The 23,843-nt window shown below is 38.9% G+C and overlaps 3 protein-coding genes across 3 annotated transcripts in view; 1 reads left to right on the top strand and 2 right to left on the bottom strand.

The window, feature by feature from the left end:
* Positions 1-14,575, bottom strand: part of tmem63c (transmembrane protein 63C) — a 30,838-nt gene extending 16,263 nt beyond the window's left edge. The window contains exons 1-3 of the mRNA XM_078278188.1: positions 14,539-14,575; positions 3,848-4,073; positions 1,063-1,142 (exon numbers count right to left, since the gene is read on the bottom strand). Of these exons, the coding sequence (XP_078134314.1) occupies positions 1,063-1,142; positions 3,848-4,057 (290 nt within the window). The 5' untranslated portion in view covers positions 4,058-4,073; positions 14,539-14,575. The remainder of the gene's footprint in view (positions 1-1,062; positions 1,143-3,847; positions 4,074-14,538) is intronic.
* Positions 14,576-15,950: 1,375 nt separating this feature from the next.
* Positions 15,951-17,872, top strand: zdhhc22 (zDHHC palmitoyltransferase 22). Its single transcript, XM_078276709.1, has 3 exons — positions 15,951-16,008; positions 16,949-17,506; positions 17,595-17,872. Exons 1-3 carry the CDS (start codon positions 15,951-15,953, stop codon positions 17,870-17,872), a joined length of 894 nt encoding a protein of 297 aa, XP_078132835.1.
* A 1,029-nt stretch (positions 17,873-18,901) lies between these two features.
* Positions 18,902-23,611, bottom strand: cipca (CLOCK-interacting pacemaker a). Its single transcript, XM_078277940.1, has 4 exons — positions 23,463-23,611; positions 22,161-22,277; positions 21,542-21,711; positions 18,902-21,273 (listed from the first exon to the last, which is right to left on the bottom strand). Exons 2-4 carry the CDS (start codon positions 22,264-22,266, stop codon positions 20,479-20,481), a joined length of 1,071 nt encoding a protein of 356 aa, XP_078134066.1. The 5' UTR covers positions 22,267-22,277; positions 23,463-23,611; the 3' UTR covers positions 18,902-20,478.
* Between the last annotated feature and the right edge of the window lie 232 nt (positions 23,612-23,843).

Below are 23,843 nucleotides of genomic sequence, written 5' to 3'. Positions count from 1 at the left end.
AAACACACAGATGCTGCTTGCCCTTGCGTACTATGAAGCCGCTGCTGGTTAGGCAGAACTAATCAAGCCTGCACTCCCCTGGATAGGAAACTCAGGTCAAGCAGAGGAAAACTGCTGCAGATTTGTGCAGATGGCCGTGTGGACCTTGACTCGTTTTGCATCCTTTAAAGGTATCTGATAATTGATTAATTGTGTAAAGGATCTCTGGTGAAGTCTGGTGATATTCTATTGTTTTCTTACTCCACACACATGCATTACTTGTTTGAGTAACATTTGCTAAAGTACTACAGTGCGCATATGTTTTTGGAAATGATTTAGCCTTTTATAAAAATGAAACTTATATTTGGGACCTGTTTCTCCTAGAAACTATAGTAGACTTTGGGTTGAGTGCCACAGACAGGGTAAAAAGTATAGGAAAATAAGTTTGGTAAAGTATTGAGAGATGGACTAACACATTTTTGTTTTGATCTTTTTATGGGATTTGTTGGCAATGAGAAAAATATAGAATAACATCGGCCTTCTAGCCTGGACTTTTTAAGTTATTTATCAAGGTGAAATTGCCAAACATTGGCTGGTTCAGGCTTCTAAAATGTGAGGGTTTCTTGGTTTCTTGGTTTTATATTGCTGTAAATTGATACTATGGTTTTAGGAAGGTTGGTCGGAACAAATCAAGCAATTTATTTCCAAATTTCTGTTAGTTGTAGCCCTAAAAAAAAAGAGTAAATAGACTGTTCCATCCGAACAACTCTGTGCTTACATATACTATGTATGTGTATGTCTGGTGTGTGTTAACACTTTTATATTTTCACTGTTAATATGACATGCCAAAGTTATCAGTCCAATAACAACAAATGATTATTAGAAGCAAGGCAGAGTAGCTCTTTGCAGTAATTTGCCTCCTACACAGTACCATTTATACACAGCAGAGGGCGCTGAGGCTTCAGGATCAGGACTCAGCAGTGGTTCCTCTGAGAATTATTTCTCCATCTTAAATGTTGTCATGGCTCACAAACCAGCAAGTGTATCAGATTTTTAGCATAAGACAGCAAGTGATGGATTTACCTGTCATTCTCCATCAGCAAAGCCAGGCGGCCATAGTCCCATGCAGCCTTCCTCAGACAGGAGAAGATGAGCAACAAGAACTGTAACACAGAACAAGAATATGAATGTATGAAGCTCCTGAGAATCTGATTTACACAATCACGCACATCCTCATTTACTCTGGGCCTCTCCAAAACCTCTCTCATACTGCTCCATTTGAAAGCTGTGCCCCGGCTCTGCGTTCTCATAAAGAGCCTACAAATAATAGACAGTTTCAAAAAGCAGCAGCAATAATGAACCATCTTCTTTCTTTAGAGTGGTACGTGGTTGTCTTGGAAACTACCAGACAGGTCAGCATGCACACGTCAACACATGATGTGCACTGATGACAAATGAGTGTAGTCAATAGCAAGAACAAATTAATTTCCTCTTTTCTGCCACAAATGGAGAACTAGCATCAAAAATTAAACAAAAAAGCCTATTCAGTGTCATATTATAAACAATAGTGGATTCAAGCTTAACAGCCCTGGTTCAATATAAAGAGCATAATTTGGCATTGATGGATGAATGTTGACATATGCAAATGGTGTAAAAGTGCGGATGACTGTTTGATTTTAATTACAGCATTAAATTATTAACTCATTAGAGTTTAGTAGACATTTGGTTTAGTGGACAGGGATGGCAGCCATGTAAATCAGAAAAAAGCTCTCAATAATGCTGAATAGAGCCAGACAATCGGGGTGGCCTTGATGAAGGATTGTAGCTGAATAATGAGTGTGTGATCACATTAACAGTCAGGGTCCAAACCCCTCCCTGTTGTTTTATTTCATTTGGACTTGATGCATGGGCATGTTTCCTTAAGTCCCGCTGATGATTTATTATTATTCTGTATGATGATGGAATTGATGCAAAGGCGTGCTCCCGTCACCTGGGGGGGAAGCGTGCTTTGACTCATGCTTGTCGTTAAGGGACACCGCTCGACCCTATGTGTTGTCTTGACAACCTAGCAGCGATAAAATAAGCCAATTAACACGGAGGTGGCAGATTGAGAGTGATATAAGTGTGGAGATCAATCTTGACAATGCCTGACAGCCTATTATTATCTGAAGACAGTAGTAAAAATATGCAACTATGTCTGTAAACAGTGTATACACTGTTTTATATACTACATGAGAGGGAAATTCAAACATGCAGATTTACTGCAATTTGATGTCTATGACATGCATATAACGTGTGTGTGTTCTTGTACATTATTATGAGATCCAAAAGCCCTGACATATACAAAAAGTCTCCAAAATGTTTCTGTTTCTTTGCTTATCATATACTATTGCACTTTCATAAAGTTGAGGGACTTGTGAGGGACAGATTAAAAAAAGTATAGTCAAAAATAAAGCAGCAGAGGCCTTTAGTCCCTAGCATAGGTCCAGCTCCAAAAACACTGGATAATCAATTCCCATAACATAACCTGGTAGCAACTTTCATTATATCCTTCCCAGCTGGTAAAAATGTATATCTTTCAAATGTCATGCTGCCAGCTTGGACTGCAGGCTTTCTGTTAAAAAAAGTGTTGTCTTCAAATCCAAGACGAGGTAACCCTGATGACATCCTCAGGGTTATTTTCTCACACTTTAGAAAGCTCCCCCACAGTGACAAAGGACATTATACAACTGTTTTGAGTAGCACTCCTAATAAGTAGTTTTGTGTAAGTATGACAAGTAAACTCATCTAAAACAAATGGAGTGCACTTTGCCAGTCAAGTTAAGAGACATATAAGGTTCAACGCATATTCCTAGTTTTATTTCTATTATTACGGCATTTTTGTTTAAATTAGGATTACAAATTTTGCCTTTAAGCATCATCAAAATTATACACTAATACTTATACGAACTGTCAATACAGACATTGCCTACAACAGATGCAGAGTCATATATACAGCTTTGACTTCCTGACATGTTTTGGATACACAGTATGTCTGCATTATTTTCATACATTCATGTGTGGTGTCCCGCACCACTAACTCTCCAGATGCTGCTGTTGTACTTTATTGTCATCAAGAGCAAAGTGAAGCACTTGAGACAGGATGTCCATTAGATACTGTATCCTTTTTTTTTTTCTTTTTTTTTTTTTTTTACAGAAATAGCCCTCTGACTATCACCTCTTGTTGTCTGTTTGTATCAGGGCTCTTCGCAAATATCTCAACAGGGTGTTGGCAGCTCTGGATGTATTCACAGACCTTGTTATCGAGGCTATTTCTAAGCTGCCAACTTAACAAAATAAGAGATGACTCGGAGTGTAAAATATGGACAAAAAGCTACCTATTAAAGACAGCAAACATGGTTCTAAGTAGAGCTGAAACATTAGTCAATGTATTGATTTTTGAATTAATTGTCATATTATTAATTCATTTTTAGTAATAATTAATTTCTAAAAACTTTATTTTGTAAGCAAAAAAAGCCAATTCAAATTTCCAGCTTCTCAAATGTAAAAAGTCTCTGGTTTTCTCGATAGTAAACCAAATATCTTTTGATTTTGCACTGTTGGTTGGACAAAACAAGACATCACCATTAAACCAAGAAATAATCAGCAGAATAATCAACAATGCAATAATCAGTTGCAGCCCTTATTCTAACGTCATCCATTTGCATAACTTAAAGAGAATTCAACTGCATTGGGTATTATAGAAAGTGGGACAATAGGAAAATGGCAAAACGTCATTACGAAAGCTGTTTCATAACATAATTTTGAAACAAATGTTAATTGACCATGGCTTTCCTATATTATTGGGTGGTCGGGTGTGAGTCTGTACCATCCAGAGCACGACATTGATGGCGAGGACCGTGGGCACCCCTCCAAACGGCAGACCCTGGAGGACGCTGCTGCGGGAGTGCGAGCGGTAGCATCTTTCAGCAGTGTTGTTTTCATCCCCAAAATAGTCCAGGTAGCTCAGAACATCCAGCTCCACAGCTCTCCCCTTCACAGGGGGCGCTCTTGTCACAAACAGCTCAGAGTGCGCCATCAGCACAGGACCATACCTGAAGGAAAAACAGAGAAATAAAGAAAGAGACCATTAGCCAAGTTTGGTCAACTGTTGGACTTACTGTATGTCTCTTGTTTTTTTTTTTGTGTGAATCTGACTGAGAACTCATGGTAGCAACGCCCTAAAGCAAACCCTGCTTTATCATCTATTTTACTCTAAATAAGACCATAATCATGCTGTGTTGAAAAAGACTAGCGATTGAGAAAATGTTTACTGTGGTAATAAATTAAGTGACAAATAGGTTCATTTCCTCATAGACTTTTTTACAATCTGACTTATTTTCGTCGCCCCGTGCTGGCTATTTTAAGGAATGGAAGTGTAAGGCACTTTTGCATTGGGTTCACTTTTCAGGCCCGGAGGTTGCCGCTTGGCTAAATGCTAGCATTTAATAGTTTAGCTAACCTACTGTTTAGCATTTAGCTAAAAACACTAGCTATTTCTACAGTAACAGAAGAGGAAGAAAGTCATCAAACTGAAAAATGTGGGTTATATAACAATATTAGCTAAACTTTGCCACTATAAGCAACTGGTCATACCAGGTCAAGGAAGGCTGTAGCAGAAAATCGCCCTGAAGGTATTGGATAAACAAAATGTGTGTTTTACTGCTGAATACAACTGAATGAATACAACTTTTCATTTCATAGGAGGAAGAATGTGTTATTTATTGCCTCAAAGGTTGCAGAGCCTTGCTTTAAACAGAAGTTTTAGTCATGTTATTTGTTGCCATATCTTTTCAATACCTACTCACCCTATACAAGCCTCTTTACAGTTTATTTACATAGAATTATGATATTTGTGGATTTTAATAAAGACAGTGGCTGTGTTGTTGGTAATAAGCAATGAAATTGTGATTTAATGTTGTGTTAATTTTTAACTTTGCAGTGACACTTACTCTAAGTGCAGTTATCATAGCATTTCCAAGGATCAGTCTAATGACCATCACAGTCCATTAGCAGCTAGTGATCTGTGTCTGTATTTGACAAATGGACATGGAGACGTTGCATGGACAGACAAACTGATTGGATGACAGGCATACCACAAGCTCTTTGAAAAGCCATAATATGTGACAGGAAGATACTAACAGCCCATTTACCACGTAGACAAGAGCATATTTATTTTGTAAAAAGTCAGAACAAGGGTAAAAGCTTAAACTGCGTACTCCACTGCAATTTTGAACAGCTTGTTGAAGATTGGCAGTTTCTGTGCACTTCTCTCTCTGTCTATAGAAGCATGTGCAGGATATGTTCACTCACAATGCCATGACCACAGAATGGAGCCCTCGCCACACTTTAGATCAATACAGTCCTGTCTCCCAGCTGCTTAGTGTGTGTACACTCCTCACTAAATAAACAATCTGAGGAAATGGAGCAGCAACAGAGTACTGACAAAGCTTTGCATCAATACTGCGATTCCACCTGAGTGAAAGACATCAATCATGGGGAAAAAAAACGAGATTCCAAGACATATTGAGAGATGTTGTTACTGTGACAATAACAAAGTGTAGTAAACACGCTGTGTGCTCCGCAGCAGTAAATGGCAGCCAAAACTGCATCACAGCACTCTGCTGTCCAACTCTCACAAGAGCTGTGAGGTAACACGAGATTGAAGCGAAAAAAGAGAGAGGAAGCTAAAGGCCTCCAAACTGGCACACAATACTGAACCCAACCTTGGTTCGATTTATCACTGCGCCAATGATGTCACTTCCTGAGAAGCTACCATCACAGTTTTGTGAAGCATTTACCAAACAACGCTTGTTGTGCAACAGAAACCACAGCAGGATGTCCAGTGTCGGAGGGCGAGCTGATCAGTGGCAGTGCTGCTGGACTATACATCACACTCTCAGAGAGGTCTGGAGATATACCAGAAGTATAAAAATACAACCCTAGTAGCTCTTTCTGCACCACTGTAGTCTCTTTCTTACCTCTTGTTGTGCAACTTTATGGCTTGCAGTCAATATTCAGATGCTGTCAGATACACAGCATCTGACCCTCCCTGTGGACACAACTGGGGAGGAGATCCACTGAGGATGGATCACAAAGCAAAATCCATAACATACACAAACGCAGGCTGCAGAGTTGTGTTTCCACAGAAGCCAATCTACCATATATCACACCATCTCTCTGCCAATACATAAATAAGCCAGGGATATGCACAATATGATTATTTTACAACTAAGAATGGATTAAAATCCACATAGGCTTACAGTACAAGGACAGAGCATTCAGTTCTTTGAGAAAAATAAAACATTGGCGTTTAATTTACTGGATTCTTTATATTTTACCGATATTGGATGATAAGGTTTTGTGTGAGAAATTGTCATTTTGTAAACACATTTTCAAACAAATGGATGGACAAACTAACATGTGATCAATAAAATGATAAATCAACCAAAGCATCCAGACTGAGCCTCAGTGGTATTTAGATAAAAGGCATTGCTTGTGATAATGATACTGTTTGCACTATTTGCCTGTTTATTCATTAATTTAAGCATCATGTTGAAAAAGCCTAAAATGGAAAGCTGCAGTAAAAAAAAAGTAAACTGTTCTGTGCCAATTTTTATATTCCTGTGATGAGCTGATGGTAGCAAACAAATCAAAAAGTGACTGCGTGAATTGTGACACAGCAGCAGGAGCTAAATCAAACAGAAATGATGCCTTTCTAGGGAAGAAAACACAACTAGCTAGCTGTAAACTGAAGCTATAACTAGATGTGACATGCAGAAGCTTAAACAGACCTTTATCGGCTCATTATGCTGCTTCCTCTTCCTGCATCAGACAAATTTTTCACTTTGAATGCTGATGGCTGCTGATGCTAACAGTAAAACTCTTCCTCTCCATCTCCAGAACAGAACAGGATGCTGAAGGATACAGGCTGGTTTCACACAACATTTCACACATCATTTGGACAAACGTCACAACATGACTCGGCAGTTTAGCCACAAGACTCCATGGATATTCTTTCTGCCTCACCCCTAAACATGCTCACAGTTATCCCATGGTATACATTTCTTCTCCAGCTTATTGAACTCTGCAAAACTGAAGTCTAATCATTTCCCTCTGCTCATTTCGCTCCTTCTCATCCCTGACTCAGGCTTCCAAGCCAACACAGCAGATTACAAACTGATGTTTGGCTTGGGTAGCAGTGTTGTGCCTCCCCCTGGCAGCATGAGTGAAATCCCTCCTCTGTGCTCAGTTAGACTATTATGATCGCAGATGCTGAAGTCAGTACAAGAGCTGTGAGCTGGTGATGAGATATACCTGAGTTTGAGTCAGAGAAGCAAAAAGAAAAAGCCTGGGCAAGCTGTAAGGAGGAAAAAGCTAGCTCAGGTCAGCTAATCAGCTCATTGCACCAATCTCTGTGTGTGTGTGTGTGTGTGTGCATGCGTGCGTGCGCGTGTGAAACAAGACTAAAATTCTACAGCCATGCTATCCGTTCTATGAGGCTGTACCTATTTGAGCTAAATGATAATGCTAGCATGACAACCTGCTCACAATGACAATAAAAAATGCTGATGTTCAGCAGGCAAAATGTTTACTATGGTCAGCTAAGCATTTGCCAATTAGCACTAAACACAAAGTACAGCTGAGGCTGATGAGAATGTCATTAGTTCTGGAGGTATTTGGCCATATTAATTTTTGACCTGATGGTGGCACTACATGAAACGTCAGAGGGTCACCAAAGTTATAAAAATTGAGACATCAATGTCAATTCAATTCAAATTGAGATATTTCAGTTTATATACCAAAGTGGTGGATTGACTGACACTACCCATCATGGCTTAAAACACTGGGGAGATAGAGAGGGATAGTGTGCAACAAAGTTCCCTGCGAAGATTTAAACCAAGCGCATTGGCAACCACTACTCACTTTTACCATCATTTAAATCACTTTACTAGATCCCTCAACAAGTGCTTTTTCATGCTGAAATGAGACGCTGAATCTACAGTATGTTATCTTATAAAAAGCCATGACAGTAAACATCTTTACATCTAAACATGTTCCCAGAAGTACCAAAACCTAATTTACAACATAAACCGTTTGGTGCAGTGGAAATCACTCCATTGGATCAAGATTCATTACCTGCCTGAGGGAATGCGAGAGAGATTGCTTGAAAAAGATTTCTTTTTTGCCAGAGAGATGAACCATAAATAAAATGTGAACTTGTGATGACTTCCAAATCTGTGCATCGTATCAACTGCCAGCCACTGTGAGATAAAAGACCACCCCCAAGGACAACTTGCAATCACCATAAATAAAAGAGTAATGTTTTCAGAGCTGTTGTTCTCTTCCTGACTGCAGCCTTGTTAAACATGCATTTTTTTTCCCTTCCACGATACCTGCATGGAAGGGAGTGGTTTGACATTTCCCCTGTCAACAGCTTAATCTCAAAGGCCCAGAGCTGGTAGAATATTCATGAGTGATTTTCAGCTCTGCATGTTAATCTAAAACTGAGCCCCTGATTATGGAATTCCTGGTGTTTAAAATGTATTTTGTTAAAACAATCCTTCTCTGATAAACTGTTAACAAGCCAATAAAACATGAAACATGACATGAGATGACTGATCTGTTACAGTACCTCTAATTTGCAGTATGAAATGCAAACATCTCTCTCTTTCGTTCTCTCTTTAGGTTGCCAGGTGTTCCATTATATTCACTGGCTAGTTACTAACTTTGTCTGTCTGAAGTTTGGAGCTGGGCAAGTATTTCAGAGTTTTTCATCAGGAGCTTATATTATTTGTTTACGCCGTGTAGTTTTCCCATCAATACACCAAAGAGCACCTGTGGTGGATTTTTTACTCTTCTTTCCTCAGGTCACAGGTAAGCCCTCCAATAATCTACTGTAGATGGACCAGCGGCTGCTTGATGGTTCTATAATGTTATATCAAACCAGAGTTGACGGCGCATTTGCAAAATCACATGTGGGGTGTACTGAGACCTCTCCATTGTATCAATGCTCTCATTCACTTACATTCACTACATGGCAAGCAGGGACGCCTGAACATTACTCCTGTATGTGATCTCATTCTAAAGCCCTGAGCATTAATATGCTGCATAAACAGCCTCCACTCTTCTGGGAAGGCTTTCCACAAGATATTGGAACCTGGATGCATGCATTTGTTCCCTGCTACAAAAACATCAGTGAGATAAAGTTAGTCTGTGATGTAGTGCTGCAAGCCTGGCTCCAATTCATCCCAAAGAGGGTCAGATTGGGTTTTCTTTATTAATGGACCTGGCTTTGTGCACTGGAGCCTTGTCACATTGAAACAGGAAATGGCCGTTCCCAAACTTCGATGCAAATTGGAAGCACACTATTGTCTAAAATATCATTGTATGCTGTAGAATAAAGATTTATTTTCCCTAAATTAGAACTGATTGGTCAAAACCATGAAAGCAAGCCCCAGTTTGTGTAAAGAAGCAGCCACATACGTTAGACCATATAGTGTATCTTCTTGTAGTTTGTTGAGATATTTTAATGGGGATGCCATGTGTAAGAGTATCTTATTTTCAACTCTACAGGAGCTACAGGCATCTGCTGTAATGGTTTTGGTTGGAGGGTGGTGTTGGGGTGTGTGGATGGGCAATCCTCATCAGACTCAGCCTGAGGAGGAAAGGGGGTGGAGGTTTTAGCCCAATCTGCTCACCACCTGTTCAGTGGAGGAGAGAGGAGGCTTCACTGTTTTCATAACTCACCCTCTCTCTATCACACAACACACAAACAAAGATCACCGAGGTGTGTCTGCTCAGAGCACACAGTTAATGCAGCATCCCCCCACTCAGCCTCGTTCTGAAGGCTGAATGAGCCATAGTATGACTGTGATGACTGCATACACAGGGCTGTGCTCAACAAACCAAACACCTGCTTCCTGTCTGGCTGCACATGCTCAGTAGGGCCCCAGGAGAGCGATGTGTGCCTGTCCTGCTGCTGCTGTGTGGACTGGGCTGTTCCTTATCAGAACCCATCTGACATTAGTGATGGCTTCAGTTCAACATGTGTGCTGGATGAACCTGACTCAGAACAACAGAACCTGCACAATCTGTGTTTTCTCTGCATACCTCCAAGCTTCTGGAAAATTCCACCCACAACCTCTCATACTGCTGGAACTGATCCTAAAAATGGGCCTGTGAGAAAACCTGAGTCTCAGAGCTGAAATTACCTTCACGCCCACATCTACAAAGAAGTGCAACCACTGCTTATTAGAACAGCTTCCTTTAGAGAAATCTCAACTCTCTGTAAGCATCTTAACCATATTTAAAAGGAACATGCAAAATAGTCAAAATACAACATGTCTCAACATATGACATAATGTCAATCATGCATTTAATAAACAAAAGGCCTTATGGAAACAATTGTAGTTGTTATTTTATCAATGCTGCTTTCCTTGCACCTACATTTGATGTGTGGAAATTACAATGCTTTTTAATAATATTACACTACTGTCAATCATATTCAAAAGAAGCCATTGGTTTCCATTCATTTAAGTATGGTATGAAAATGAACTCCAAGCATAGAAATGTGCTTACGATGCATTTATTTGTTGTCAAAGTTACATTGCAATTGTGTGGTAATGCAGTTACCTTCAGGGACTGTTACTATTGTGATCAAGAAAGTTCCAACATGTCAGATTTGAGAGACGAGGAGCCTTTACAATGCAGGTAATGTCCGAATCTAGATTATTCTTTTCTCAACATCCTTGTTTGCTTATTGTTTTTTTTTTAAAATACAGCTTCTCAATGCAAAGCCTGTTTTGCCAGAGTATCAATTTTCAGGTCTCTGTAAGCTAATTTTCATGTTGTAATCACATTAATGGCAGGCAATTGATGTTAGGAAGGTAGTAAATCGATCTAAAAACATACGGTCTAAATGGTCAGCAATAATGTGAAGAAAGGCTGAAACTATCATTTTAATTAATGATGAATCTGCCAATTATTCTTTTGAATTTTCAATAATTTATTTTATCCATAGAATAGCACAAAATAGTTAAAGTTCCCAGAGCCCATGTTGACATGTTTGAACATCTTGTATTGCCCGACCAACAGTGCAAAATCCGGAGATACCCAGAACAATCGACTGATTATCAAAAAAAATTGTTTTCCTGTCATAAGACTAATCAACTAATTGACTGATTGTTTCAGCTTTAATGGGAAATTTGTCATTTGTAGAAAATGGATAACAAAAATACAAAAACCACCACGGTGTTCATTTATAGATAACTGAACATCTAGATCACTGCCAACTAGAAGACAAAGTCTGCTCATATCACAACATCTGATACCTGCAGGACATCTTTTGCTACAAAAAGAGCTCCTGCAGGGGAGCCTGGGTAGCTCACCTGGTTGAGCGTGCGCCCCATGTACAAAGGCTCAGTGTTTGCGGCAGTGGCCATGGGTTTGATTCCAACCTGTGGCTTTTTGTTGCATGTCATTCCCCCTCTCTCTCCACTTTCTTGTCTTAAGCTGTCATGTCAATAAAGGTCTAAAAATGCCCCAAAAAATAATCTTAAAAACCTGCAGGTATCAGATAACTACTTGCCTACAGTGCATATACAACATACAGTATACAACATGTGACAAGTGAGAGGATATCTGGGGTTGCTGGTTAGTTATCTGTGTATGAGACAACAGTTACAATGCTGCATGCGTCAGTACCACTGTGATGGTGGCCCCCAGTGGAATAGCAGGAAAGTTTACAGCAGTAATCTCAAATAGCAGGGAGCCTACTCTCCACAGCAGACATAAAAAGAGCAAAGCCTAGCCTATGGTACATAACTGTTGTGGTTAGATAGCAGGCAAGATATAAATGGAAGTTTCACAAAATCGTCAGTCGCTGTTTTGTTCTAATATTCTTTGTGTTTGTGTTCAATTTTCGGTTAAGAGGCTTTTACCAAAGTGTTTCCTGACATTTTTATTTCATACCCAGCAGCCCTGTGACACGTAGCTGGGGAAATGAGTCACAGTAATACATCTTTGCCATCACCACGGCACCATCATTTTCATCACTACCAGAGAGGGCAGGGGAGAAAGTACACAGGAAGTTGTCTGTGTGGTGCTACACAGTAGTGTATGAAATCTGTTAACAGTGTGGGTTGTTCCTCACAGATTCCCAGTCTGGGCACAAAGTGTCTCATTCATTACTGTAATAAAAGCAACACAACAATATACAGTATCCACCTGTAGTCCTAGGCTTTATATCACTATAAGTATTGATATTGAAATGTAAAATTATACATATCTTGATAGAAGATTTTATCAATTTTGCCAACACCTTTGTTGAGATGTATATTAACACCGCTAACTCATAACTGGAACAAAAGATGGCCAGTGACAAAGGACACTAAAATCAATATATAAATAATAATTCCTTGAATTAACCCTACACATTTGATGTAAGATTGAGATTTAATGTAACTAAAATATGTTTTAACTAGATCAATAAACAAGTCACGCTTAAACCTCCTACTGGTTTGATTTTTAACGTTCCTGGAGCTTAAACCTTTGTGTAGGGGACATTATTCATCTGCACAGTGTTTGGTTTGTCTTTAACTCTTAAACTCCTCACTCCATGTGAGGCAAAACAGTATGTAATTCTGATGTTTTGCACTGTGCGAATAAAACCCACAAAGGCTCTTTGTGCACCCACTCCACTGTTTTTACGGTTTGATCATCCTGTGCAGCAGGAGCTGTCCACCTGCTCAAGGTGCTGAAACAAACAAACCAGATCCATGGACAGAGGCCTACGCATGATTCTCTCAAACGTGTCACACACTGTTCAGCAGCTGTTTGATGCTGTACAAGTACACAAATCCATCTCCCAGCTCTTTTTTCAATCTCAGCTTAGAGTCTCCTGAAATATTAATGTCTGTGTGACACTCAAAGATGACCAGCATTCATTTGCTCTCCATTCTTTGGAGACTTACTGTGCACCCTTCCTTTTGAAGTGTTGCATCAAATTTTAGTTTGTCAGCACACAGAAAATGTTTTGATTATCAAACACTCAAAATAAGTAAACTCTTGCACACTATCAGCACTTCATTGAGGTCATAGACCTTAGTCAGACATTAAAACATAAAAAGTAGTATAGCCACAGACTGAACAAGACAATCAAAAAGGAGTCAAATCACACATCATTTGACACCTGAGTCAATTACACTTTTAATAAAACACATAGATTTAATGGTATGCAAGGGTTTACCTGCACAACCAGATATACATTAGATAAGTTTGATTAAAAGGTTGTGGTCAAAAGTTGGAGTTTGTGGTCATCTTGAACATGTCACCTCCAATAAATTCCAATGGTGTCCACTTTTCAAAAGCTGCTAACTTTTTAAAGTGACATTTTAAACCTGCAGTGATTGATGTACTCCAAAGAGTGAGTTTAAAGCCACGACACACTTGTAGTAATAAAGGCATTTCCCTGAAATCCTTCTTGAAATGTTTTTAGAAAGCACACCTTCTCTATTTATGAAAAATTCAAAAAACGGGAGCCTGGAAATATGACAGAGCTTGAGCTCTCTGATGAATAAACAACACTAATTGCCATCATCACTATCATTTATCCTCAGATATGATGAGTTGTGTGTATACTGACCTCCACTTATTAGTAATACGACTCTCTGAACCCTCATTAAAATCCATATAAGTTACTAAATATCACCCTCCATTACAAACAATACCTTTCTCCATGTGAACTTCTTTTTTTCAAACTCAGCCTCACTATATGGCTAATGTACTCAGTAGGCTACATATATATATATATATATATATATATAAACAACTATGAGATCTCTACCTCAGGAATATCTTCAGAAACGCAACAGGGACAGTCAGACCGTGTTAAAACCTGCTGAATATGTAGCATGGATTCAACAGGTCAAACTACTTTCTCACTTGACCAATAAAGGCGTTGTGTCTGTGTTTAAATCCAACAGAACAACAACAACAACAACAACAACAACAACAACAACAACAACAACAGAGAGAAGGTAGCCACAGCATGGCTGGAAACCTAAAGATCCCTTATGTATTATTATTATTATTATTATACCAATGGGAACCGAATTACAGTTAAGGGCTCATTAAAGGTCTCCCAACCAATTGACTTCATGAGGAACAATAGGTGTTGTGTAGTGAGATCTTTTTGCGTGTAATAGTCTGACACGTTGCCAGAAACATCCTCATCGTACCATGATGCAATGAGCTTTTCAACGTTTAGATTTCACTTAATTCTAAAATCCGGTTTTTATAATTAAAAGAAAATGTGTTTCTCTCTGCTATCATTCATATTTCGGCGACTCTGTGTTAACCCGTTTACTGCAGCACTCACAACAGTCTGCACACCCACCTTCCTGCAGCTCTGTAACTTAATGAAAACGATTGCGCCATAAATAGCGCCACGAACCCCTCCAGTTCGCGTTAAGATCATCACACGGATACATGACTTCTAAAATAATTCACATCGCTCACCTCAGAAAGCTTCCTGATCGCTGGCGTCTGGTGATGATGGGGGTGCTGCTGTGTTTTTTCTCCAACACCAAGAAAAAAGAGAAACTCCCACCTATTCAGGGGCCGTCTGACAATAAAACACCTGCCTTGAGGGAGCGTCAAGTAATGCTTTAACTCTGATGTCTTGCTTTCGTCTGTAATTTTAGGAATAAGGCCTACATGTAGGCTTTTATTATTATTATTATTATTATTATTATTATTATTATTATTATGATTATTATTATTATTATTTTGCGGATGAAATTATTATTATATTTTTTAAACCTAACATAGGCCTATGCCAGCAGAATGGTTGAGGCGATGAGACAACCCAAGGTAAACAAAGTGTGGATTTGTTCCGCCTGTAACAGCTAAATATAATAAATCGATATCACTAATCTGACAGCACTCAGACTAAAAGGTAAAACATAATTGAGGATGCATTGCCACCTACTGGAAAATTGTCTTTCATGCATTGTCCCGAACGTCTAGTGTTATAGCTAGTATTTTTTATTTCTTTTTCTCTGTACTATTTTTTACCGTAGCGTATGTAAATTAGGTGAAATGAGCCAACTACAACAGTATACTACGCCACTTACACATGAATGCATGGATAATATTAACACAATGACTAAAAATATAACACTAATCAATTAATAGGTATTTTTAAAAGTACATTTATATTAAGTATTTTAAGGAACAAATCAAAAAATTAGAACGAACATCTAGATGCAACATAATTTGATAGTCGTAAGTATGTGCCAAACCTGTCTCCTAGAAATTATATTTATGTACCAATACTTTGTTTTGAGAAGCATGTTTTGGGGAAGCATAATAGCTGGATTATGTTCACTTGCAAAAAATGTAGCCTTTAGCAGATATGTTCAATGTGAATATTTTGCTAATAATAGCCTATTATTTACTTTTACCTAAGTGACACTTTTGCCTGTAATAAATCATGCCCTGGCTAGGCGATCCAGAGTTGATGCACTTTTGCCTGTTTTAAAAGTGTGTTATTATTGCTATTTTACTTGAGTAAATGATCTGAATACCTCCTCCACTGCCAACAATCAAATTGCAGTAATGTACCTACAAAACAAGAGCTCTACACATACACTGAGTGGTCAATAAAAGGTATTTTACAAAAAAACAGCCAAAATACTGTGACAGAAAAAGAGAAACGTTTTTTGTTGAATGAATGTAAATCTAAATATTTTTTGAATAACTTATCCTTCGTCAGATCTGTTAATCAGGTCTGAGTCAACTATCCAGCCAATTAAAAGGCAGTAAAACAAAACAGACGCATCCAGACCAACAGGCGGCGCTAGACAAAGGAGCAGACACCCCAATAACAATAAAAAGGACGTCGATGACAACACCTTCTCTGCGTTTGAATGTGCCGAGGCTCCGCGGTGCTGAAAGGACAGCTCCTTCGCTCTCTAACATCTGCAGGTAGGCAGCCTGGACACCATGAGGATAATTGTTTTGATTGCGTCGTCATGGGAATTAAATGATTGACGACATCACTGGCGCCGGTCTCATCTGTTTCCTGAAGAAAGCAGAAAACACGAAGGAGAGGAAATTGCGATAGTCCTTGATTGGTGCTGTACTATGTGCTTTCTGTCATCTAGGGCATTCATCTGCCTACAGGAGAGCTTTTTCATATGGCCTATATGAGCATGAAGACCGAGTTTTAGGTTAAGTCTGTTAGAGCTCATTCCTTCCTCCTTTTTGTGCTTTGATTATCTGTAATTTGCACATCTGTTAGTGCTTGATAGGTTAGGAGATCACAAAGAAAAGGACGAGATATTCTTGGTATTCTCAATGGCCCCTTAGAGTCCCCAGACCCTACTTTGCAGAGAAATTAGTTTTTCTCAGCAGCTGACTTACATTCTTTTCACATTAAATGAGCAGCCAGATCACACATGTTTTATGATCTATCTGGCCTAATAGGAGGTGTGTTACTTTCACCAAGATGCTTCATGTAAATAGTCCTCTGTAATCTGTTTATATACATCGGAACTATTAGTAGTCTAAGAGCCATATTAAGAAAATAAGATACATATGTTGTGATATAGTGTATTGTGATATAAACATTTTGAAATTCTTTGCTATTGGGTGATGTTATATGTTCTGAAAAATTAAGTATTAAATTATATATTTTTTTTTAATTTATGATCAATAGCTCTCAGTTGGAGTTATTTAGTCTGTGGAACAGGATTTTATTTTTTTAAACCTAGACAAGACAATATATTTTGTTAACCTGTAACTTTTCTTTTTTGATAGTAAGCCTTTGAAATTGAGATTTATTTTGTGTCAAACTGCTGCTACATGATCACTGTCAAAACGTTTATGATAACATTCTGCTTACTGTGTCTTCACTCTCACACAGATATGTTCACCAGGATGTTAAAACTGAGGCTTCTCAATGCTGTAGCACCTGCCTACTTCTTCATGGCTACAGCAGTAACCTTCATTTTGCACTTCTGCTTCTTTATCCCAACAATCTTCCCAAACAAGGATACATCATTGAGGGGGTCTGCAACTCTTCACACAGTTGTTTTCCTTTTTTTGATGTTCAACGCACTGGGAAATTACATAATGACTATTAAATATCCCGCTGAGAGCGCCAACGAGACTGTGGTTCCGGTGTGTTCAGCACACTGCTCGGACAAAGTAGACGCACACTACCTCCTTAATGGTCGCCACTTCTGCAAACTGTGTAAGAAAGTTATCCTCAAGAGGGATCACCACTGCTTTTTCACTGGAAACTGCATTGGCAATAAAAACATGCGCTACTTCATCATGTTCTGCATCTACACATCATGCACTTGTTTGTACTCCTTGGTTCTTGGTGTGGCCTTTCTAACAGTGGAGTACTCCATTTCCTTTGAAAACCCGCTTACCTTCCTGACTCTTCTCCCCCTCTCCACTGGTTACTTCTTCACGGGTGAGATGTTTAATAATTCCAATTAAAGCTGATAATTCACAATACATGTTCACTTCCTGAGAATTACCTTCTTAATTCTTCCCCACAGGAACAATCTCAGGCTTGCAGTTGTTCCTGGTGCTGATGCTCTATGTGTGGCTGGGCATCGGCCTGGTCTGTGCAGGCTTCTGTTGCCAGCAGGTGCTGCTGGTGGCCTGGGGACAGACCTGGTGTCAGATGCAGAGGGGGCAGCTTGTGGATAACCGCAGCCCCTGGAGAACCAACCTTAAGGATGTGTTTGGCACCCGGTGGATCCTTGGCCTTATCCTGCCTGTGCAGACAGTGGAGACGTGCTCTGAAGACACAGATGCACATAAGCAAGACTGAGTGATAACCACATGTCATATCAATAGCTGCCAATAGGTCACACAAGCAGCACAAGTTGTAAAAAAAATGCTTTCTTGTGATCCATTGATTTTAAATACTAAATGGATGCTTTATGACCTTCAAAGTATGACATAGTTAGCAGTTAGCACACATTCCTTTAAGGACAGGAGCCATATATCAATGTGAAACTTCTGAATATGTGCTTAGTGTAAGTGTATTCTTTAAGTAAGTAGCTTTTGACAATGCAATATTAGGACTAATACATTGGTCGTTTGGGACATCCAGCAATTTTCATGCACTACCATTTGCTTGCATTAAAATATACAGATGGCTTTGCAAACTGTAAGTGCATGCATTCACAGCTTTTATATCATGCTATTGATTTGAATGCCTGTGCCACACGGTGCTCTGAGATTACCAATCAAGTATGTTGTTCTTCCACACTTCGTGCAGGATGCTACAATGTGACATTCAGGAAACTTACGGTAGCTTTCACAACAATAATTTACTTTGACGTTAAGGGCTAGCAGACAAGGAAACTACAGTATGTGACTAGAGCAAAAACTGCCGCCTTCGCACCATTGTTCTGACAATAAACTGTCACACTGATTTATACTCAAATGAATGTGACTCAGACAGTACAGTGATATGCTCCTTTATAAGACTGGGTGGGTGGGAATGTGAAGATGATTACCATATTATTATCCAGGGTATTATTCACAATGTGCCATAAACACGTCTTAAACGCTTACAGATGACCCCCAAAGATGTATTATGTATTCACTACACTGCTAACGATAGGGCCGTCTGTATAATAATAGTCAGGACTTTTCACTATTATGCTTCTACTACGGCTACTGAGATATTCAACATCATGTCTAAGATGTTTTGGATTTCAATAAGTATACTTTTTAGAGCTATTTTGTCTATTCCTGTTATACCAATAAAAGTATTCAAATTACAACAAGCAACCATTGTTTTTTTACTTCACACTGGGGTAGGAAAGTGAAATACACAACTGATAGGAAATGGTCTTCAAAGAGAGTTTTATAATTAGTTCATTATTAGTCAAAGTGACATTTGCTAAACAACACAGAAAACACTTCACAAAAACAAGAAAAAAAGCAATCTTTGAATAGTAATGTTAAAGTTTTCTTAGTTTTACAACTACTCATGATTAAAAAATATTGCAACAGTAGCATATTGTTACTAAAATAAATAATACAACAGGTAACCTTGACTTTACATTTAAAAACAAACCATTTATGAATCAACTTGTCTTCATGCTCTTTCTACATCAACTCTGGATCACCTGATTTGTTTAGTTTAAAAGAAGAATATTAATTCTTTGGAGACCTTGAAGTACATTTAACTTTCCTCCACATGAAGCTCACAATCTAAGCTGCTCAAGCATTGATATGAAGTGCAAACATTAACATGTTCAAAAAGGCACAGGCATCCAGATAAACATTTATATTCACATAGAAAATGCTCATTTAGGGATACAAGTTGTAACATTTGTCTAAACAAGTTGTCAGTAATCTTATAACTAAAGTGCAAGAGTCTGTAATATGAAACTATTTAGTTGTCATGTCTTTGCCTTGAAGTTTCCATTCATACATAACACTACGCTTAAGCAGCAGGAATGAACATGGCAGGAACATGTGCAAGTCAAAAGAAAATATATATGGCTACAGCACTTCACTTGCTACAGTTTTATCTTTCGCAAATGCTTACGTAGTTCTTAAAGATATCTTTACCAGTGAACTGGCAAACTCGTTATAATGTGCTTGGTTTGTTAATATTATTCACACTGCTTTAGTCTTGGTCCAAAACATTATTACAAATAAATAATACTGACACCAAGTAACAAAACCTTTGTAAAATTACAAACAAAAATAAAATGTTATGGTTTTGCCATCCCTCTGAACTCTCACTGTGAGCTATCCAGCTGTTGTTTGAGAACACAAACTGTTAGTATATACAAACACTTCCTCACAAAGGAGGCATCTGCTCATCCAACTTAAAAAACAAAGTAAATGAAAAAATGGACAAGACACTGTCCTATTGATTTAAGATCTCAGTAAAGAGGAAATTGAATAACACAGGCCACATGTGTCCACACTGGGTTTAAAAAAGTATGCTTATATTTTCTATACAGCAATCACATTCAGGACATGTATAAGGAACTAACCCCATGTGCCATCGCATGTGATGTATACATGCTTTTTATGCAATTAGGGGTTCAACATATAGAAGCCATAGCCCTATTGCAAGTGATTCTTGCCATTTTGAAACAACAGAGGCAAGAAAATGTATTATAGGCAAGGGTTTGAAATGTAAGCATGCTTCTCACTCCCACTTGGTATTAATGTGCTTCAGCTTTATATTAGACCAGCAGTTCTGAATGTTAAGATGATTGTACTGTCCTGATAAAAGCGTGATAGTATATAGTTTAGTTTTGTTATAAGTTATTGTACGTTTACTTAAATTGCTGATTGCTAATGACTATTTCACGCGTAAAGATTTGAGATATACCTTTTTACATTCAATAAATCATCTTGTGTCCCCCTGATTGAGTACTGCTGGTCATGTCCATCAATATATCACGCTATGACTCTCTTGGCTTTAGCTCCACATTGCTCCTTGTCTGTGTGCTGCAGAGAGAGCTGCAGTTTAGTCCAGAGCTGCGGGTCTCCACTGCTTAGAGCCTCCAGCAGCAGAGCTGTTTGCTGCTGAAGCTGCTGCAGCTGGCCTTGGGTGCGCTTATTCTCCTTGATCAACTGCTTCGTGCGCATGGTGATCCCCAGCAAGCCAGATTTGTTGAGAATGTTGTAGGTATTGCTGAAACGTTTCAGTTTGATACTGTCTATTGAGATTGTGTCGTCCTGGTTAGCATCCATCATGTTGCTGTCAATATGTGTCCTGACTTCATCTGTGTAGGGGAGCAAAGAGCTGCTCCCTGCCAGCGGAGAAAGAGACTTGTCACTGAGGTGCTCCTGACTCTCAGCTGCCTGTAATTGATGGTTTGCTGCTTCAAAGTTGGAGATGGGGTTGATTGTAGTCTGCAGTGCTGGCTGCGGGCTGTGGGAGCTGTAGCGCCGGTGGCCGTGGTGGTGCTTTTTCTTTCGCTGGTCATATCCTGATGTTGAGCTCACCCTCACCCTGGAGGATTCCACTTTCTTTATGGGCGCGTCCGCTGGGTGTGGGGCAATTCTGGGATATGACTTGAGGATGGGCATGTAGCTTTTTGATTGTCGGATATTTTCAGAGCCAGTCTTCGGAGAGCTGTTGCTACCATTTGATACCATGGGTTGAAGAAGAACCACCTGTGACTGAGGCATTACTTCCAAGGGTGAAGGAAAACCCCACTGTTTTTCTGCTGGAACCATCGGGGATGGCTAGAGAGAAGAAAAAAAAAATATATACAAATAAATTATATATATATATATATATATATATATATATATATATATATATATATATATATATATATAAATAATTATACAGTACTTATTAAATATAAGGAGCATATGAACAAACATTCAAAAAAGTGCAAATTACAACGTACGTAAGACTTTACATTTGCACACTCTTAGCCGAAGGTAATTTCACCCTGAATTGACGACAAAAAGCCCTGGATTAGTGACATCCATTGCTGTATTTTACCTGCTTTAAGACAATGTTATTCATGATGATCATTGGAGACAGTCCAGCATACGAGCCTCCTATCAAAGCCACCTGCGGACCAGAAGGGTCCTGGCCGACAAGCGACCCGTGCCTTCCTGCATCTTCAGAGTCAGTCAGATCGACTGTACTGAGGTACTCAGAGCTGGCATCTGAGGAGGGGGAGACAAGCATATGAGGCTTGTCATGTTAAAAACACAGCACCGGGGGCAGAACATTAGTACTATGAAAACAGTGGCAGATGTAGATAAGCCCCTCAAGAGCATCTGGAAAAAGATACTATCAACATGATGAGGAGGGTTAAACCAAATCCAGGTCAGCCTAATAGTGTAAATAAAAGTCAATAGAAAAATTACGGGATACGGGATAACCTACATAGAAAATGTGACCTAGATCCATACATTTGATTAGGGTTGACCTTGTTAATGACTTAACAACCTTTTTTTTCTAATCATGGAAATGCTATTTATATACACAGATACACCCAGTTCACAACACGTGCCACACTGGCAACACACTACCGTGTTAAAATAAAACATACATTGGGACAAACATAAAACTTAAAGGTTTATAACTATAGAGTAACGTAATTGAATCAAACCTGAGAAGCCCGAATCTCGCTCCAGGTCAGACTTGAATGCTCTAAGGTGTGTTGCCCTGGTCAACAATGGGGTCCTGTGTCTGTCGGGTCTACTGAAATGGCTCATACTGGTCTCTTCTGGAAAAATGGAGAGTTAGGAGATGAAAGGTAATTGACAAGATCAAAACAAGACTTTGACAGAGTTCAATGTGCTTCTGTCATGAGTTCAGGGTATGCAATGGCAAAGACAAGACTATTGGTTAGCACCCAGTACAGACTCCAATTGAGACAGAAAAAGTTAAAAGACACTCAACTTTTAAGATAAAATTGCATGTGCATTATTTACACTCACATTTTAGTATTTTGAAGGCCAGGAATAGTTCACCTCACTTGGTTGTGGAGGATTTTTACATTATATATATATATATACACAAGTAACTTGGTACTGATGGGTCAGTATCTCCCCGATCAGTCTACTCTACACCAAGAGCCAGAAAATCTCAAACACCAGTATCCTGTAATGCAAGGCAATATAACAGGCCTGCTGTAAATAATTCCCTTCTTAAATCATTGTCTTACTGAAACTACTAATTTAAATAGTGTGTGTTTACTTTACAGTACGTTTTAAGGCTGTAATGTTACGTTGTGCAGTTTTGTACGTTAACGTTACTAAACCATCATTGTATATTGAAATGTGTTTCTTCACCTACAGAGAAAAGCTTATGCACACGCCCACAAATTGGATATTGTGTTAAAAAGGTCAAAATACTTAACAGCGTAGTATAAGATTACATTGTTATAAAAGTCGAGTCCATTTATTAAGCTTGACGTCACCAGTCTGATCACAGAGCTACTGTGAGACATGCTTTTCAACATTTCCCGACATTGCTCAAATGATGGTGACGAAGAAAAGACGTCAATGCAAACAATATTATAAACTGGGAGTATGAACTGTCTATTTACAACTTCCTAATGCTGCTAACGTTATAGCTAGTATTGTTGTGGTTTACAAATACATCTGTCAACACTAGTTAACTGTCAACGACAGTTAACTTGCTGGTAGTTGCTATACACTGGTTAATTTAACCTCGTTTAACGTTAGACAACTAGATAGCTACGCTGCTGCAAGTAACAACATTTTACAATATAGCTAGAATGCAACATTATCTGTTGTCTGTATCCCCTGTATCTTCCCTGCCCCTGCGCTGTTAACGTTAGCTCAGTTAACAGTTACGTTAACTACTGTAGCTTCAGCTTGGCAACCAGCTCATCACGAGACTGTCAATAGGCTATTTTAAAGTATTATTTTTTTGCAAACCTTACCAATAGGCCCGTTGCTTGAAAACAAATACCCGTTTATAGTGTCACCCAAGATTAGCTAGTTTTCCGTGGTGGTGTGCCAGAGAAGGTTAGAGAAAAGATTCTCACGTGTGAAACGGTAACGCTACGTACTTCCTGTCTCCTAAGTGGGCGTGGCATCACAACTGGCAACATATTTTTTTAGGCTACACTTTTTTTGTAGTTCACAAAGACTCTTTAGTTCACAAAGACTCTTTTATAAACATATTTAAATCAAGACTTGTATCTTTTATAAACATATTTAAATTAAGACTTGCATAGGCGACATTGTTAAGTGCACGATCTGGGGATTTTTTTTATGTAGTTTACGACAGACTTTGAATTACGAGGTGTTTACGTGGTGAC

This window comes from Sander vitreus, chromosome 20, assembly GCF_031162955.1.
Source record: "Sander vitreus isolate 19-12246 chromosome 20, sanVit1, whole genome shotgun sequence".
Taxonomy (NCBI): Eukaryota; Metazoa; Chordata; class Actinopteri; order Perciformes; family Percidae; genus Sander; species Sander vitreus.
The sequence above is the reverse complement of the archived record's forward strand: the minus strand, read 5'-3'. Positions and strand labels throughout refer to the sequence as shown.

Excerpts from the sequence above, each read along its gene's own strand:
- cipca (XM_078277940.1), bottom strand. The coding sequence starts at position 22,266 with ATGAGCCATTTCAGTAGACCCGACAGACACAGGACCCCATTGTTGACC. Across the intron at positions 21,712-22,160 it reads GCGAGATTCGGGCTTCTCAG|ATGCCAGCTCTGAGTACCTC; the intron begins GTTTGATTCAAT and ends CCCCCTCCTCAG. Across the intron at positions 21,274-21,541 it reads ATAACATTGTCTTAAAGCAG|CCATCCCCGATGGTTCCAGC; the intron begins GTAAAATACAGC and ends TCTTCTCTCTAG.
- zdhhc22 (XM_078276709.1), top strand. The coding sequence starts at position 15,951 with ATGTGCCGAGGCTCCGCGGTGCTGAAAGGACAGCTCCTTCGCTCTCTA. Across the intron at positions 16,009-16,948 it reads TCGCTCTCTAACATCTGCAG|ATATGTTCACCAGGATGTTA; the intron begins GTAGGCAGCCTG and ends ACTCTCACACAG. Across the intron at positions 17,507-17,594 it reads CACTGGTTACTTCTTCACGG|GAACAATCTCAGGCTTGCAG; the intron begins GTGAGATGTTTA and ends TCTTCCCCACAG.